Raw genomic sequence first — 12,907 nt, 5'->3', positions numbered from 1 at the left:
ACGCACAGGGCCTCACAGATATATTCTCATCCATCAATCTTTTCAATTTTGTCACAGTTCAACCAAACACTTTTGGGAAAGTGATTATGAAGAGACCCTATTTCAAACAATAAAATTAAAAATATGAAACGTCTGGCACACATTTGTTTTAAGTTGTTTCAATATTTGATAAAATTCCCTCCAGTTTGCATTTTTATGTTACTAATGTCTCTATGAACATTCCATGTTTAGAGGCCAGAATATTTGTATATTTTTTTAATTTATCAAATTGCTCCATCTCAATCAGATTGGACGAAGAGCGTCAAGTGTGCAGAAAATCAAATTAACAATCTACTTAATTTTTGATCTGCTTCACACCAAAAAGCCATTCAGTTTTGATGTGAATTTAGGCAATAGATTAATCGACTTCACTTCTCAGATTTCTGTTGAAACTGAAATGTATGTATCATTCTCCCTCATCTTCATATCTGCATATCATTGTGCTGGTCTCATAAAATCTCTTTAAAATGCATGAAAGTTTAGATTTGTAATGCAACAAAATGTGGAAAACAATAGGAGCAAAGTGGTGTGTGTGTGTGTGTGTGTGTGTGTGTGTGTGCGTGTGTGCGTGTGTGTGTATGGGGGACCTCCATGGTTGTGATTACTTTTGGGCACTGTGTATAAACTGCAGACCACTTTGTGATCGTAAATGTTTGAATCTCTTTTACCAGGTTTGAATAAACAATTGGAATCAGATTTCAGAGGTTTCAGTAAGTTTATGTTCAGATTTTCACATGTTGATTTTTAACTTTGTTCTGTTGTTGAAACACATTTCATCTTCTTCCTAAAGGATGGCCAATGACTGTTGTATTCCTGATTGTTGGGGTCCTGATCTGTATTTGTGTTTTACGAGTCAGAATATCTCAGAACAGGTACCTCAATTAAACAGTGTTTTTGTTGTTGAGTTTCACATCATTAATGTTTCAGATTTGATTTGAGTTACTGACTCTAAAATCATTCCCAGGAATAGGAAACGTTCAGAGAACGCCACAGACAATCAAAAGTAAGGATTTTATTCATTCATTCCTCAGCTACACAGATGGAGATTTATCTCATCTTTTACATTCCCTTCTAATGTGTTAACTTTATATTTCCTAACATTACAAGGCAGATTCATTTCTTACTAACATGTTCATTTTGTTTTTAAGTTTGGACGACTCACCAGTGTCGAACAAAGATGTCAGACTACGAACATCTGAGAGGCAGAGACAAAACAGCGAGGATGAAAAAAGAGTAGAGAATTAAAACTGTACATGTGTTAAATAAACAAAACCCAGAATATCATTGCTGTTCAGGTTATGTCTCATAAATCCCAAAATATTTTAACATAAGGACAAGGTGCAGCGAGCAATTAATGTCCAAAATATTGAATACAGACCAGCTCTAACACCTGTAATCCATCACCATGACTACAGAAGCACCTAATTTGAATGTTTAAAAGGAGTGTTGGAGTATTATATATTTTCCAAGCACATAGTGTGACCATTTTAATTGTTAACTTCAGTTATTACAAAAATACCATTCATGTCAGAAATAACTTGAATGAAATCAATGGTCGCTACATGAGATTCTAGTATTTCTCAAACACACATGAATGAGTCAAGGATTGTTGTTGATGCCAACAGTAACTCATCAATATCTGATCAAACTGATAAGGCAGCTAAACCTGAAGTTAATTGGACCAAAACCCAAATCAAAACCCGTTACTGAGATCAGGTACTCCAACAGTGTTTGCAGTTGCTAGTCTGATTTAGATTTTAGTAGTTTTTATTATTACTATTATTATTATTTAATTGTGCTTTGTTTGGTTTTTATAATTTTTTACTGTGTTTTTATACCTGTTTTTAACAAAAAATATATTCATTTTACACCTCACAAGAAAATCTCCATGGCAAACTATTGCAGTTATTACTAATTACTAGTTGCAATAAGTTTACAAAAATATTTTTGAAAAACTTAAGTAAAAAAAAATAGAATAAAATCATCAAGAAGCATTTAAATTGGTGCATTTTTAGGTTTCTTAATGTATTTCACACTAAACTTGAAACCAGGATGTTTGTTTTTATTTTATCGTGTAAATATTGATGTTAAGGTGTGTTTTCTATTCTCCTGTAAGATCATTAAAATGACGGTTTGATTTGGCATCAGGGTGTGTGTTATTGTCTTTATTTGCTCTTACCTTTGTGGTTCTGTATCTCTTATGTTGTCGCTGAAGTTCATTATAATTTGCTACCATCCCAAGCCACTGACAGAGAATTAACGCAAATTGTCAAAAATTGTCTTTAACCAAGATTGAGACAAAGTGCTTTCTGTCTAGACTAGCAGCTAAACATTAATGTTTTATATCATTCATTCAAAAAAGATGTTATATTGTGCCTCAGTTTTTGAAGAAATGTACACAAAAAGTAGGGTGGCATTATTTTTCTACTTTGTCAAGGTATTAATATCATGAACAATAATGTGCTTCATAATAATAATAAAAAAACACGTACAGATCTGTACATTATTCAAAAGATTACCCAACATTACATCTACAGGTAACCAAACTCAACCATCAACAATAAATGCATCTCACTTAGATTGTGTCCTACATCCACCCTCCCCAGTGTTTTTACTGCTAATTTAAAAACCTTAATAGTGCTTAAACTATTACGCTCTTGGCAGAAAATACAGGTAATGGGAGAAAAACTAGGCAGCAGAGAACACAAGGTGTTTAAGGTCAAAGGTTTTAATCATTTTTTTATTTTTATTAATCTACTATAAACATCGCCTTTTCTCGTCGTCCATTGCCTTATTGTCGTAAGGTGGAAATCGTGTAGTGTGATCTGGGCTTGGAACTTAATATTAGGACTTTATTTATTTATTCTTTTCTTTCTGTTTTTTTTTTTTATTAATTTTGAAAATTGGCACTTTGGTCATATGACAAAACATAAGCGTTATGACCGGAAGTGAAAGTTTAAAAGCACGTCCGTTTTTGGCGGTAAAAATCAAACAACGCATTTAAGCGTAAGTTGTTTACGCACAAGATGCTGTTTTCTCATATTTTAAATCAGAATTAAATTCTAATTTATTTTCGTTTCGTGCAGGCACCACTTTTTCAGCGTCACGTCGTATTGACAATACGACTTGGGACATTCATATTCAAAAAGTAGTGGATAAGTGTAACAGAGTTTTAAATGTTATGAGGTGTTTGGTGGGGTGCTGAGAGGAAAACGTTGAAAACTACGGGTTAAATAAGGTTTGTATTAGATTATGGCAGCATAACCTTTGGATCGGCATCAGAAATAGTTCTTAAAAAATTAGATATTATTCAGTATCAAGCCTTGAGGTTGTGTACAGGAGCTGTCGGAACAACTCCAATTTCAGCTTTATTAGTTGAAATGGGGGGAAATACCTTATTGGTGTTATTTAAAGGGTCATTATGAAAACCATCCATGTCAAGAAATTTTAAAACCTAGTTGGGAAAAGGGGGAAAAGACTTTAAAATCCTTTGGTTGGGAGATAGAAAGCGATGTGAAAGATTTTGATTTATCGTTTATATGAGTCAAACAGTTCCTCTTTCACTGGTCCATCCATCTCTATTTCATGATATTGTTGTGAACTTATTGTTGGAGAAGAGGAAAAAAGGACATTTTTCAGAATCATACTCAGTGCAATCATATATAGATAATAAATATTTTGGTTTTGTTCAAGTGTTTACAGATGCTTCTAAGAGCTCAGGAGCAACAATGGGGTGTCGTTTATCGTCCCAGAATTTTGTATTAAAAAATGTAAGAGGATTACTGATGGGGTCTCAGTGTTTACAGGGGACATGAAGGGAATCATTTTGACTTTAGGTTGGATTGAAGAGGTTCGTCCTTTGAGAAGTTTAATTAGTTCTGATTCAAGTTCATCATTATACTCAATTAAAAATAATCAATCTAATAGTAGACCTGACCTTTTATTGGAGATTCAGTTATTACTTTATAGAATTCAGGCCATGGGTTTAATAGTCATATTTGCAGGGGTTCCATCTCATGTAGGAATAAAAGGAAATGAGTTGGCAGATAAATATGCAAAACAAGCTTAAAAAAACAGTTATATTGAGATACTAATTCCATTTAGTAAAGAGGAAATAAAATCTATTATTAAACAAAAGGCTAAGGAAGGATGGCAGAAGCAGCGAGAAGAAGAGAGAACTGGTAGATGCTTTATAGGATTCAAAGGAAAGTTGGTGCAATGAGGGGAACAGGAAGAAGTAGAAAAGAAGAAAACATTACATCCAGGTTAGGTTTTGGTCATACAGGTTTAAACAGTACACTCTTTAAATTGTGGAAACATCCAACAGGTATTTGTGTTTTTTGTTTTCAAGAAGAGACAGTAAAACATGTTTTGTTGTTATTAAGTCCTAAGTACTCTGATGAAAGAAGGAAGTTAGAATGTAGACTTCTAAAAAAAATAAGTTACACTTAAAAATACAAGATGTTTTGGGGAATTCTTCTACTTCTGAATATTTACGTTATTTAATAAACTATCTTAAGAAAACTAAACTGATAGAAAGGTTATAAGATGTTTTTTTGGGTGTGGGGGGGGAGATTATATAAATTGCAGTCTGATCCACTCTCCATTCCAGTAGGTGGCGGTAATGCACACATTTAAATTGCTTGCCAACCGCCATTTAAACAAGAAGAAGAAGAAGCGGAAGAAGACAATTTATATTTGAATTTCTGGCGCACATATGGAGCACATACCTGCTGTACCGATTTTATTTTTCCTGTTGGTAATCTTTAGTAAAGGTACGATTAGAACATTTGTCTTTCGCAGCTTTATGCTAAAATGTAGCAGCTGGGGACAGTTTTGTTATTAAAAACGTTTTTAACTTTTGTATTTCGATCATGTTTCAAATTGAAAGTAAACAGCAGACAAATCTTTGTGGAAGTAGACCGTCTCGTTTATTTATTATAGCATGTAAAGGTTTTCATGTTCCGCATTTTGTCCTGTTTCAAACACAAACTGAAGCATATTTAATGCAAAAGATTTTTTATACATCTAAATCTGAAAAGTGTGGCATGCATTTCTGTTGAAGCTGCTTTACTTTATTATCCCTACAATACAATAAAGTGCAACCTATTGCATTACAAATACAAGTGAAATATGTGATGTCAACTGGTTTTTAGCAGCTAGTTAGAACTTGCCCTTTAATGACTTGTGCAAATAATTATTTTTTGCCCACTTTTACTATTAAAATATTAAAAGTGGGCATGGTCCAAATGTTGCATATCTTCAACATCCAACTTTATTAAACTATATTGAAGTTTGTGGCTGTGACATGACAAAGTGAAACACCTAGTATATGAAATGTTTTACAAGGTACTTTTGTCATAAAATCTAGATACAGGTCATCTGATCTCCTTCATACAGGTCTAGCAGCTGTGATCCAAACCCAGCAGACGGTGTCAGCAGCAGTAGGAGAAGATGCTCCTCTCAGCTGTCAGCTGCTGGAAACTAAAGACGTCCAGCAGGTCACCTGGCAGAAGGTCTTGGAGAGAACAGAGAGGAATATTGGTTCCTACAGCGAGTATTATGGTGAAACAGTGAATGATGGATTTAAAGATAAAGTTCAGTTTACAGAAGCTAAACTGCAGAAGAACTCTATAGTTATCAGGAACGTTACAGAGCAGGATGAAGGATGTTATCTCTGTCTGTTCAACACATATCCTGATGGAGCTCTGACAGGAAGAACCTGCCTGAAGGTTTATGGTGAGAACCTGAAGGTATCATAGTGTTAACTTCTATAACTAGATGTTGATGCTGACCTCTGTTCTCCACACAGAGCTGCATGGACCCTTCATTAACATCAGAAACTCTCCTCCAGAGTCGGTTGTGACCTGTTCAGCCACAGGTCAACCTGCTCCCATAGTAACACTGACCGTTCTCCATCAGAACCTCAGCTTCTCCCACTACAACACCAGCAGAGAGACCAACACCAACGGTACCGTCACCGTCACCACTACAGCTTTGCTCTCAGCTCTAAGCAGCTCACAGGTTGGATGTTCAGTATCAGTTCACTCTGCTGCTCTCAGAGAGCGAATGGTCACCGTTCCTGGACTCGCAGAGACGTCTGATGAAAGTGAGGAACTCTTTGGAAGATTCTCATTGAATTATTATTTAGTGAATGGTATATTTTACATGTTTCAATCTCATTTGTCAGGGTTGGATAAACAATCCCCATCGTATTACCACGCCTCCCGTAAGTGCATGATGAGACTCTCACATATGGAGTTTTCAGTTATTTCTGTTGAAATGTATTTCATATCTCTTTTTTTGCTCTAAAGAATGGGCTTTGATTGCTGCATTAATGGCAGTCATGATTTGTTTAGCTATCCTGTTCGGAATAAGATTTCAGAGAAGGTACGTCGATCAAACAGTGTTTTTGTTGCTCAGTTGTTTATTCCTCACTTAAGACTCAAAAACTTTTCTTTGCCGACTGTTAAATCAGCCACAGGAATAAGAAGCCTTCAGAGGACACCACAGAAAATCAGAAGTAAGTATTTTATTGATCTATTCCTCCCTTACATTTCCTTCTCATATGATATAAAGGACACCAATTTTCAATGTCCAAGACCATTATTGTCTTACTAACATTTTGTGATTAATTTTAAGGATGGACATCTCACCAGCGTCAAGCAAAAACTGCAGACAACGAACACCAGAAAAACAAAAACTAAACAGTGGGTTCTACTCATCGCCATGACAACAGAAACACCAGATTTTAACCTTTTTCACTTGGTTAACAAAATTAACCCATCAATATCTGATCAGACTGATAAGGCAGCTAATCCTGGAGTTAATTGGATAAAAGGCGGTAACCAAGTTTTTGAACAATCAGTATTTATGATTGAAAGTGTAAAACATATTTTCTGATTTTGTATTGTTTTCAGTGTTGCCTTGTTTGGTTTTTACACAAACTTTGATAAAAGATGGTGACAAAGCATTTCTTTTAATCATTCCATCAGACAAATAAAAAAGCCTCTTGCACATTTTCAAGTATTGCCTGATTGTTTTCCTGCTTTTTTGTGTTTTTAAATAATGGGGCTCCCATTTGTTTTACAAGTGTTTTTTTTTTTTTTTTTACTTTATTTTATTTAATTTTTTTTTACAAAGCTAAATATTACTTTTTTAAATACCTTCACTTGGTGATTAATAGATAAGAATGTATTTTTATTTTTTTACCACACTACATTTACTACAATGTTTGCATCTAAGTAATGAATTAGACAAATGTTGAAGTTGCTGCTGTTGATTCAAAAGAAACTCTGCAATTATGAGGACTTTTTGGCAATTATGAGCTGATATTTTGGATCTTTGCATACTGTTGAGACGCTTTACCAAGGCCGAGAAAGAATCACATGCTGTTAGACAAAGGGCCCATAGTAAAGAGTTACATTTTTGATTCTGTTAGACACCAAGGTCCATTTCTCACAAGAAACAGAAACTTATCAGGCCACAGAGACATGGTGTGATTTCAGGGAGTGTCTTCAGTCCATATAATCAACTAGCCTCCTCTTTCTCCTCAGACGCTGCACAGACTTTTTATCAGCTCTTCTCGGATGTAATGGTAAAGCGTCTCCTTTCAGCGCTGGAAGTGAATAAAATAAGTAAAGTCTGAATGCTTTTCTTGGCTGATTTTATGCTCCGTGTGTCAATACAAATTATGATTCATCGATTGAGATTCTCATTCTCAACAATACGTTCATGATTTCTGATGAAATCAATGATGTAAAACCATAAATATATTTTTTTTAAATTTGATATTGAAACACAATAATGGGAAATTAAGATTTAAGAAACTGAGAAATTAAGATTTTTGTATATTTTCTTTTACATACATTTAAAACAATATAAACTTGATGAAAGTTTATATTGTTCATAGGCAAAGAAAAACAAAGAATCATATTCAAACAGATGTAAAAAAAAATTACATTATTTTTATGATCTTTTTCAGCTGTTATGTGGTAAACGAATGAACGAATGAATATACTTTATTAATCCCAGAGTCAGTACTTATTCCTAAACAGAGTACTGACAGAACCTGAGCCTTCATAGATGTATCACATATTTGAAATAGAGGAAAAACTAATGAAAATGTAGAATAATTCAAGGACTGCTTAAAATTTTTTGATTAATTTGGACGAGGATGATTTTTTTTTTTTTTTGCCTATGATGTCAAAAATATTCACCTGTACCATACATAGCCAATGACATTACAGCGTAAATCTTATTCTTTGCTTGTATAAGTTGATGTGTGGACGTTGCAGTTTATTTTGTTTTCTTTCTGTCGTCTTAGTTTGTATTATCTTAAATATGACAGAAATGCAAACCAATTTTGGAGTTTCTCTACAAAGAAAAACTGCTCTTGTTGTTATTTAAGGTGAAAACCAATTTTACTCGTTTTTTAATATCTATTTTTAATTTATTTGATGTAATTTTAAAAAGGAAAAAAAAAAATACAAAAATACTTTATTTAGGTAAATGGCCACTGGAGGTCGCTGTCTATTTCTGATAAAATAGCTTTTCACCCAGGTTTGGTCAGATGTTTTTTCTCTGCTACTGATGCAGCTGTAAGTTTAAATCAAACTACAATAAATGAGTGTTTTCTTATTGGACGTCAGTGTGTGCTTTATGTCTGTCTCTCTGGTTCAGCAGCTTTTATATCGCCAAAAACCCAACAGAAAGCGAAAGTAGATTAAGGGCGCATCCGTAGGACGGCGGCGATTTTACACGGACGGGAAAAAATGCAAAGAGAGAGCTTAATTTAAACTAAGCGATTAAAATAGACTACTACTACACTTATATATTTGCTAATCTAATGCTCAGATTTTAAATCGGCGTTCAATTCGTGTTTTGTTTTGTTTTGTTTGCGGTCAAGCACCTCCTCTTTAGGGTTACGTCGTCACTACGGTTCATATTTGAAATTATGGCGCTCAAGATGTCACGCTCTGCGGTCCCGATTTTATTTTTCTTGTTGGGAATCTTTATAAAAGGTAAGATCAAGAACATTTTGTCTTTCACAGCTTTCTGCTAAAGCTGCTGGGGACAGCTTGTTGTTAAAAACGTTTTAACTTGTGGATTTTCTTCACGTTTAAATGAAAGTAAACGCCTTACAAATCTTAGTTGGAGCAGACTATTTTTATTTTTGCAAGTATGTAAAGGCATGTTGCACAAACTTCAGTTATACGTTATAAAATCATACAGATAGTCTGATCTCCTCCATGCAGGTTTAGTGGCTGTGATTGAAACCCAGCAGACTGTTTGGGCAGCAGTGGGAGACCAGGCCTCTCTGAGCTGCCAGCTCTCTAAAACTAAAGATGTCCTCCAAGTCACCTGGCAGAAAGTCCTCCTCGATGGAGAGAAGAACCTCGCCACTTACACCGAGAAGTATGGTTCCAGAGTGAGTGCAGGACTGGAGGAGAAGATGGACTTTCAGTATGAATCTCTGCAGAGCTGCTCCATGGTGATCAGGAAGGTGATGGAGCAGGACGAAGGCTGCTACCGATGTTTGTTTAATTCTTATTCTGAAGGAGCGCTGATCGGCTGGACCTGCCTAAAACTCTACGGTGAGTAAAGAACATCTGCAGATCTGTAACAACACACACCTTTCTTGAAAGACATTTTGAATTCTATTAAAAAATAAATTCAATAACCTATTTAGTAAATCATAGAATTATTGTCTAGTTCCATATATCAATAAAAAAAGTGTCAGTAGTTTGTCACAGCATTTTCTTGGAAATGAACTTGTTTTGTTTCGTATGTTTTAATGTTCAAATTGAGATGGTTTTGGTTTAAAACTGACTGATAAACCAGCAGCTAACTCAGGCCTCAGTATAATTCAAAGCAGTCGCCCTGAAAAATCATCTACTGAGTCCATGTCTGTAATCTGAACTAAGTTTAAATCCAGTTCCATGTTATTTGGCGCCACATACAGATCTAGGGGAGCAAAACTAACATTTTGGGTATTTTCTGTATTTTCCATGTAGATGAAAACATTTCTGGAAACCGTCAATGTTTTTGAAAGAGAGAACCAGTTTTCAGTGGATGACCAACGAAGAAGAAATCATTGTTGAAAGACGGCTGTAGTTGTTGGAGGTTGTAATGTGGCAAATTACAAAGTACTTGAACATTTCTTCTTCTTTTTTCCCTTGCAGAGCTGCATGGACCCTTTATTGATGTCAGCAGATCAAACTCTCCTCCAGGATCGCTTGTGACCTGTTCAGCCACAGGTCGACCTGTTCCCATGGTAACACTGACAGCTCTCCATCAGAACCTCAGCTTCTCCCACTACAACACCAGCAGAGAGACCAACACCAACGGTACCGTCACCGTCACCACTACAGCTCTGCTGTCAGCTGTCGGCAGCACACAGGTTGAATGTTCAGTATCAGTGCACTCTGCTGCTCTCAGAGAGCGACTGGTCACCGTTCCTGAACTCAAAAAGATGTCTGATTATGGTAAGAAACTTTCTAAAACTCTCAGTTTATAGACTAATGATCAGTTTGGGATTCTCAAGCTTTCTTTCTTTGACAGAGTTAAAGAAACAATCTAGTTTACATCCTGATGAGAGTCAGGAGTCTAAAGATCTGAGTAAGTTTTCTTGTCTAAACGTTTGATTTCTGTTTTCTGTGTTGGTCCATTAAACATTTCTCTTCTTTTCCTCAAAGAAATCCCCTTGATCCTTGGAGTTGTCGCTGGTATAGTTTTGACTTGTGGTGTTGCAATCATCGCCCTCTGGAGACATAAAAATGTCAAAAACAGGTAATTTTCTTCATTAGCCTTTTTAATCCATGCCATATAAAAAGCCTCTTAAAGTCTGATTGCTTTTCTGTTCACAGAGACGATGAGAATAACAAAACACCACTAAGACCAGAACCAATGGGCAGGTGAGAACATTTTGTAACAGAACAAACATTTTCTGTTTGAGTTTGATCTTAGATCTGTTCATTCTCAATATAAAAACCTTTCTTAGGTTAAGATTTCACCTAAATTTAGTCAGTTTATAAAGTTATGCCGTAGTAGTACTTTGTATTCCTCATATATATAGAGTGAAAATTAATGTAATATGAAGATTTTAGTTGCAGATTTGCACTTTAAAGCATTTTTTCAATGCACATGACAATGAAATGATGCTCTTTTTTTCCCAAAGACATCACAAATTCTCCACTTTAGGGAGTCGATGCTTGAGGTTAATTCCTCTCATTGGAATTCCTTTTCAACATCTCCTAGCATGTCTTATTTATTTGCATCATCATGTCTTTTAATTAAATATAATTTTATGTCATGCTGCCTGCCTGAGCCAGGTCTCCTTTGGAGGTTAGGCTAACTTCTGCAGGATGTTATCAGATTTATATTAATATTTACTTGATTTGATATTTAAATTTGTTTTTACAGGAACATGACACCTTTAATGAAGCTGACGAATGAGGTTAAGCAGCGACTTTCTGCCAGGAAAAGTCCAGAGAACAACAACCTCAAAGCACTTCCTTCAGCGGCAAAAAGACTGAATTTTTGCCGCTGACCTCTGACCTGACAGATTGACATGAGGGTTAAAGATCCATTCAGTTTTCAAATTGCTTGAAAACTGAATTGATCCCATTTGGAGATCTATTTGGTTGGATAAACTAAACACTAATACTGTTTGTATTTCCTTCTAATTCATGTAAAGTACTTTGAATTGCCTTTTTGCTGAAAATGTAGTGTATAAATAAAATCACCTTACCTCAAGACGTGTGTAAAACTGTTCTGTACTTTCTCTTTCTATTGATTTTTGTCGTCCTAATGGAAAGGAATGCATTTTGTATGCGTAGTTACAACTTATTTGCTTAAATTTGCTTTAATTTTTTTTTCTTCCAGATGTCTGGTTAACAGCAGAACAACCTGTTTAAATCACCATATTGTAAAATAATCTACTCCGTTACCCATCTAGGGTATAAAGATTGTTATCTCTGGGAAGATAAGTTCAACCATGAAATGCATTTTTCTTTCTTTTAGGAACATTTACCTTAACGTCATGTCACAAAGGAACATGAAAGGAGTGTAAGATTAATTTAACAGCCCCGTTGAGTCACTGCTAAGCAAAATAAGCACATTTGCACTGTCAAAATATATCCTTGTTTTATTTGCATATATTATTTTGACTTGACTGCACATACATTTCCTTTAATTCTTTATTTCTCTTTCCTCTATAATCTATATATTTTGTTTGTACGCTGTAATCAAAGAGCCTCAGGACGTGCCTTTAAAAACTCCACCTGATAAGAAAGTAATCCAAAGAAGAAAGAAAAAAGAGTGATGAATTTGGATGTATGCGTCACACCTTTATGGAGGCGCAGACGTCGTCACGTCACTCGGGACACACCTGTCTGTTTCCGCCCAGCTCGAAATAAACCGAGCAGAACAGGAAGTCTGGAGACTTTCCTAAATGACCGCAAAATGTTTCATCATGTTATAACCAGCTGTTTTCTCATCGCCACCATCCTTCACACTGGTGAGAAATGATTTGTTTTAACAGACCGAAGAAATAAGCTAATCTTTCCTACGTTTTTAGTTTTTCTTTCGTTTTCGTCATGTTTTACAGTGGCTGGATTTTATTTTAAACAAAATTTCAGGAGATTTATTGAGTGGCTACAACACAATAATTCGATGTTTTCTTAATATTTTACTAGTCAGTTTATCCCCACAGGGAAGGGCGTCTATTATTCCTCGTCTAAACACTAAAGCGAGGTTTTGTTAAACGTAGGGTGCAATTTATAGTTTAATTTTAAATAGGGTAACATATAGAAGCAAACGAAAAGTGTAATATATACATATATATATATATATATATATATATATA

General features: G+C 35.1%; 3 protein-coding genes and 1 long non-coding RNA gene across 5 annotated transcripts in view; all 4 read left to right on the top strand.

The window, feature by feature from the left end:
- The first annotated feature begins 11 nt into the window (after positions 1 to 11).
- Positions 12 to 2,181, top strand: LOC103147218 (uncharacterized). Its single transcript, XR_477248.2, has 4 exons — positions 12 to 749; positions 830 to 911; positions 1,004 to 1,042; positions 1,188 to 2,181. It is a non-coding gene; the product is annotated as an uncharacterized LOC103147218 (long non-coding RNA).
- Positions 2,182 to 4,729: 2,548 nt separating this feature from the next.
- Positions 4,730 to 7,065, top strand: LOC103147209 (OX-2 membrane glycoprotein-like). Of its 2 annotated transcripts, none has more exons than XM_007565440.2 (7): positions 4,730 to 4,814; positions 5,440 to 5,778; positions 5,852 to 6,148; positions 6,230 to 6,268; positions 6,399 to 6,429; positions 6,518 to 6,562; positions 6,682 to 7,065. In XM_007565440.2, exons 1-7 carry the CDS (start codon positions 4,757 to 4,759, stop codon positions 6,770 to 6,772), a joined length of 900 nt encoding a protein of 299 aa, XP_007565502.1. In that variant the 5' UTR covers positions 4,730 to 4,756; the 3' UTR covers positions 6,773 to 7,065. The 2 variants fall into 2 exon arrangements, with proteins under 2 accessions (XP_007565502.1, XP_007565501.1); XM_007565439.2 differs by having other exon boundaries at positions 6,354 to 6,429.
- A 706-nt stretch (positions 7,066 to 7,771) lies between these two features.
- LOC103147213 (OX-2 membrane glycoprotein-like) overlaps positions 7,772 to 12,907 on the top strand; it is a 34,505-nt gene continuing 29,369 nt past the window's right edge. The window contains exons 1-3 of the mRNA XM_016678203.1: positions 7,772 to 9,062; positions 9,297 to 9,635; positions 10,224 to 10,298. Coding sequence (XP_016533689.1) covers positions 8,996 to 9,062; positions 9,297 to 9,635; positions 10,224 to 10,298 — 481 coding nt within the window. The 5' untranslated portion in view covers positions 7,772 to 8,995. The remainder of the gene's footprint in view (positions 9,063 to 9,296; positions 9,636 to 10,223; positions 10,299 to 12,907) is intronic.
- The window catches only part of LOC103147212 (OX-2 membrane glycoprotein-like), an 8,698-nt gene continuing 8,196 nt past the window's right edge, over positions 12,406 to 12,907 (top strand). The window contains exon 1 of the mRNA XM_016678208.1: positions 12,406 to 12,559. Within this exon, the coding sequence (XP_016533694.1) occupies positions 12,505 to 12,559 (55 nt within the window). The 5' untranslated portion in view covers positions 12,406 to 12,504. The remainder of the gene's footprint in view (positions 12,560 to 12,907) is intronic.

Source organism: Poecilia formosa, unplaced genomic scaffold (genome assembly GCF_000485575.1).
Source record: "Poecilia formosa unplaced genomic scaffold, Poecilia_formosa-5.1.2 Scaffold175, whole genome shotgun sequence".
Classification (NCBI taxonomy): domain Eukaryota; kingdom Metazoa; phylum Chordata; class Actinopteri; order Cyprinodontiformes; family Poeciliidae; genus Poecilia; species Poecilia formosa.
The sequence above is the reverse complement of the archived record's forward strand: the minus strand, read 5'-3'. Positions and strand labels throughout refer to the sequence as shown.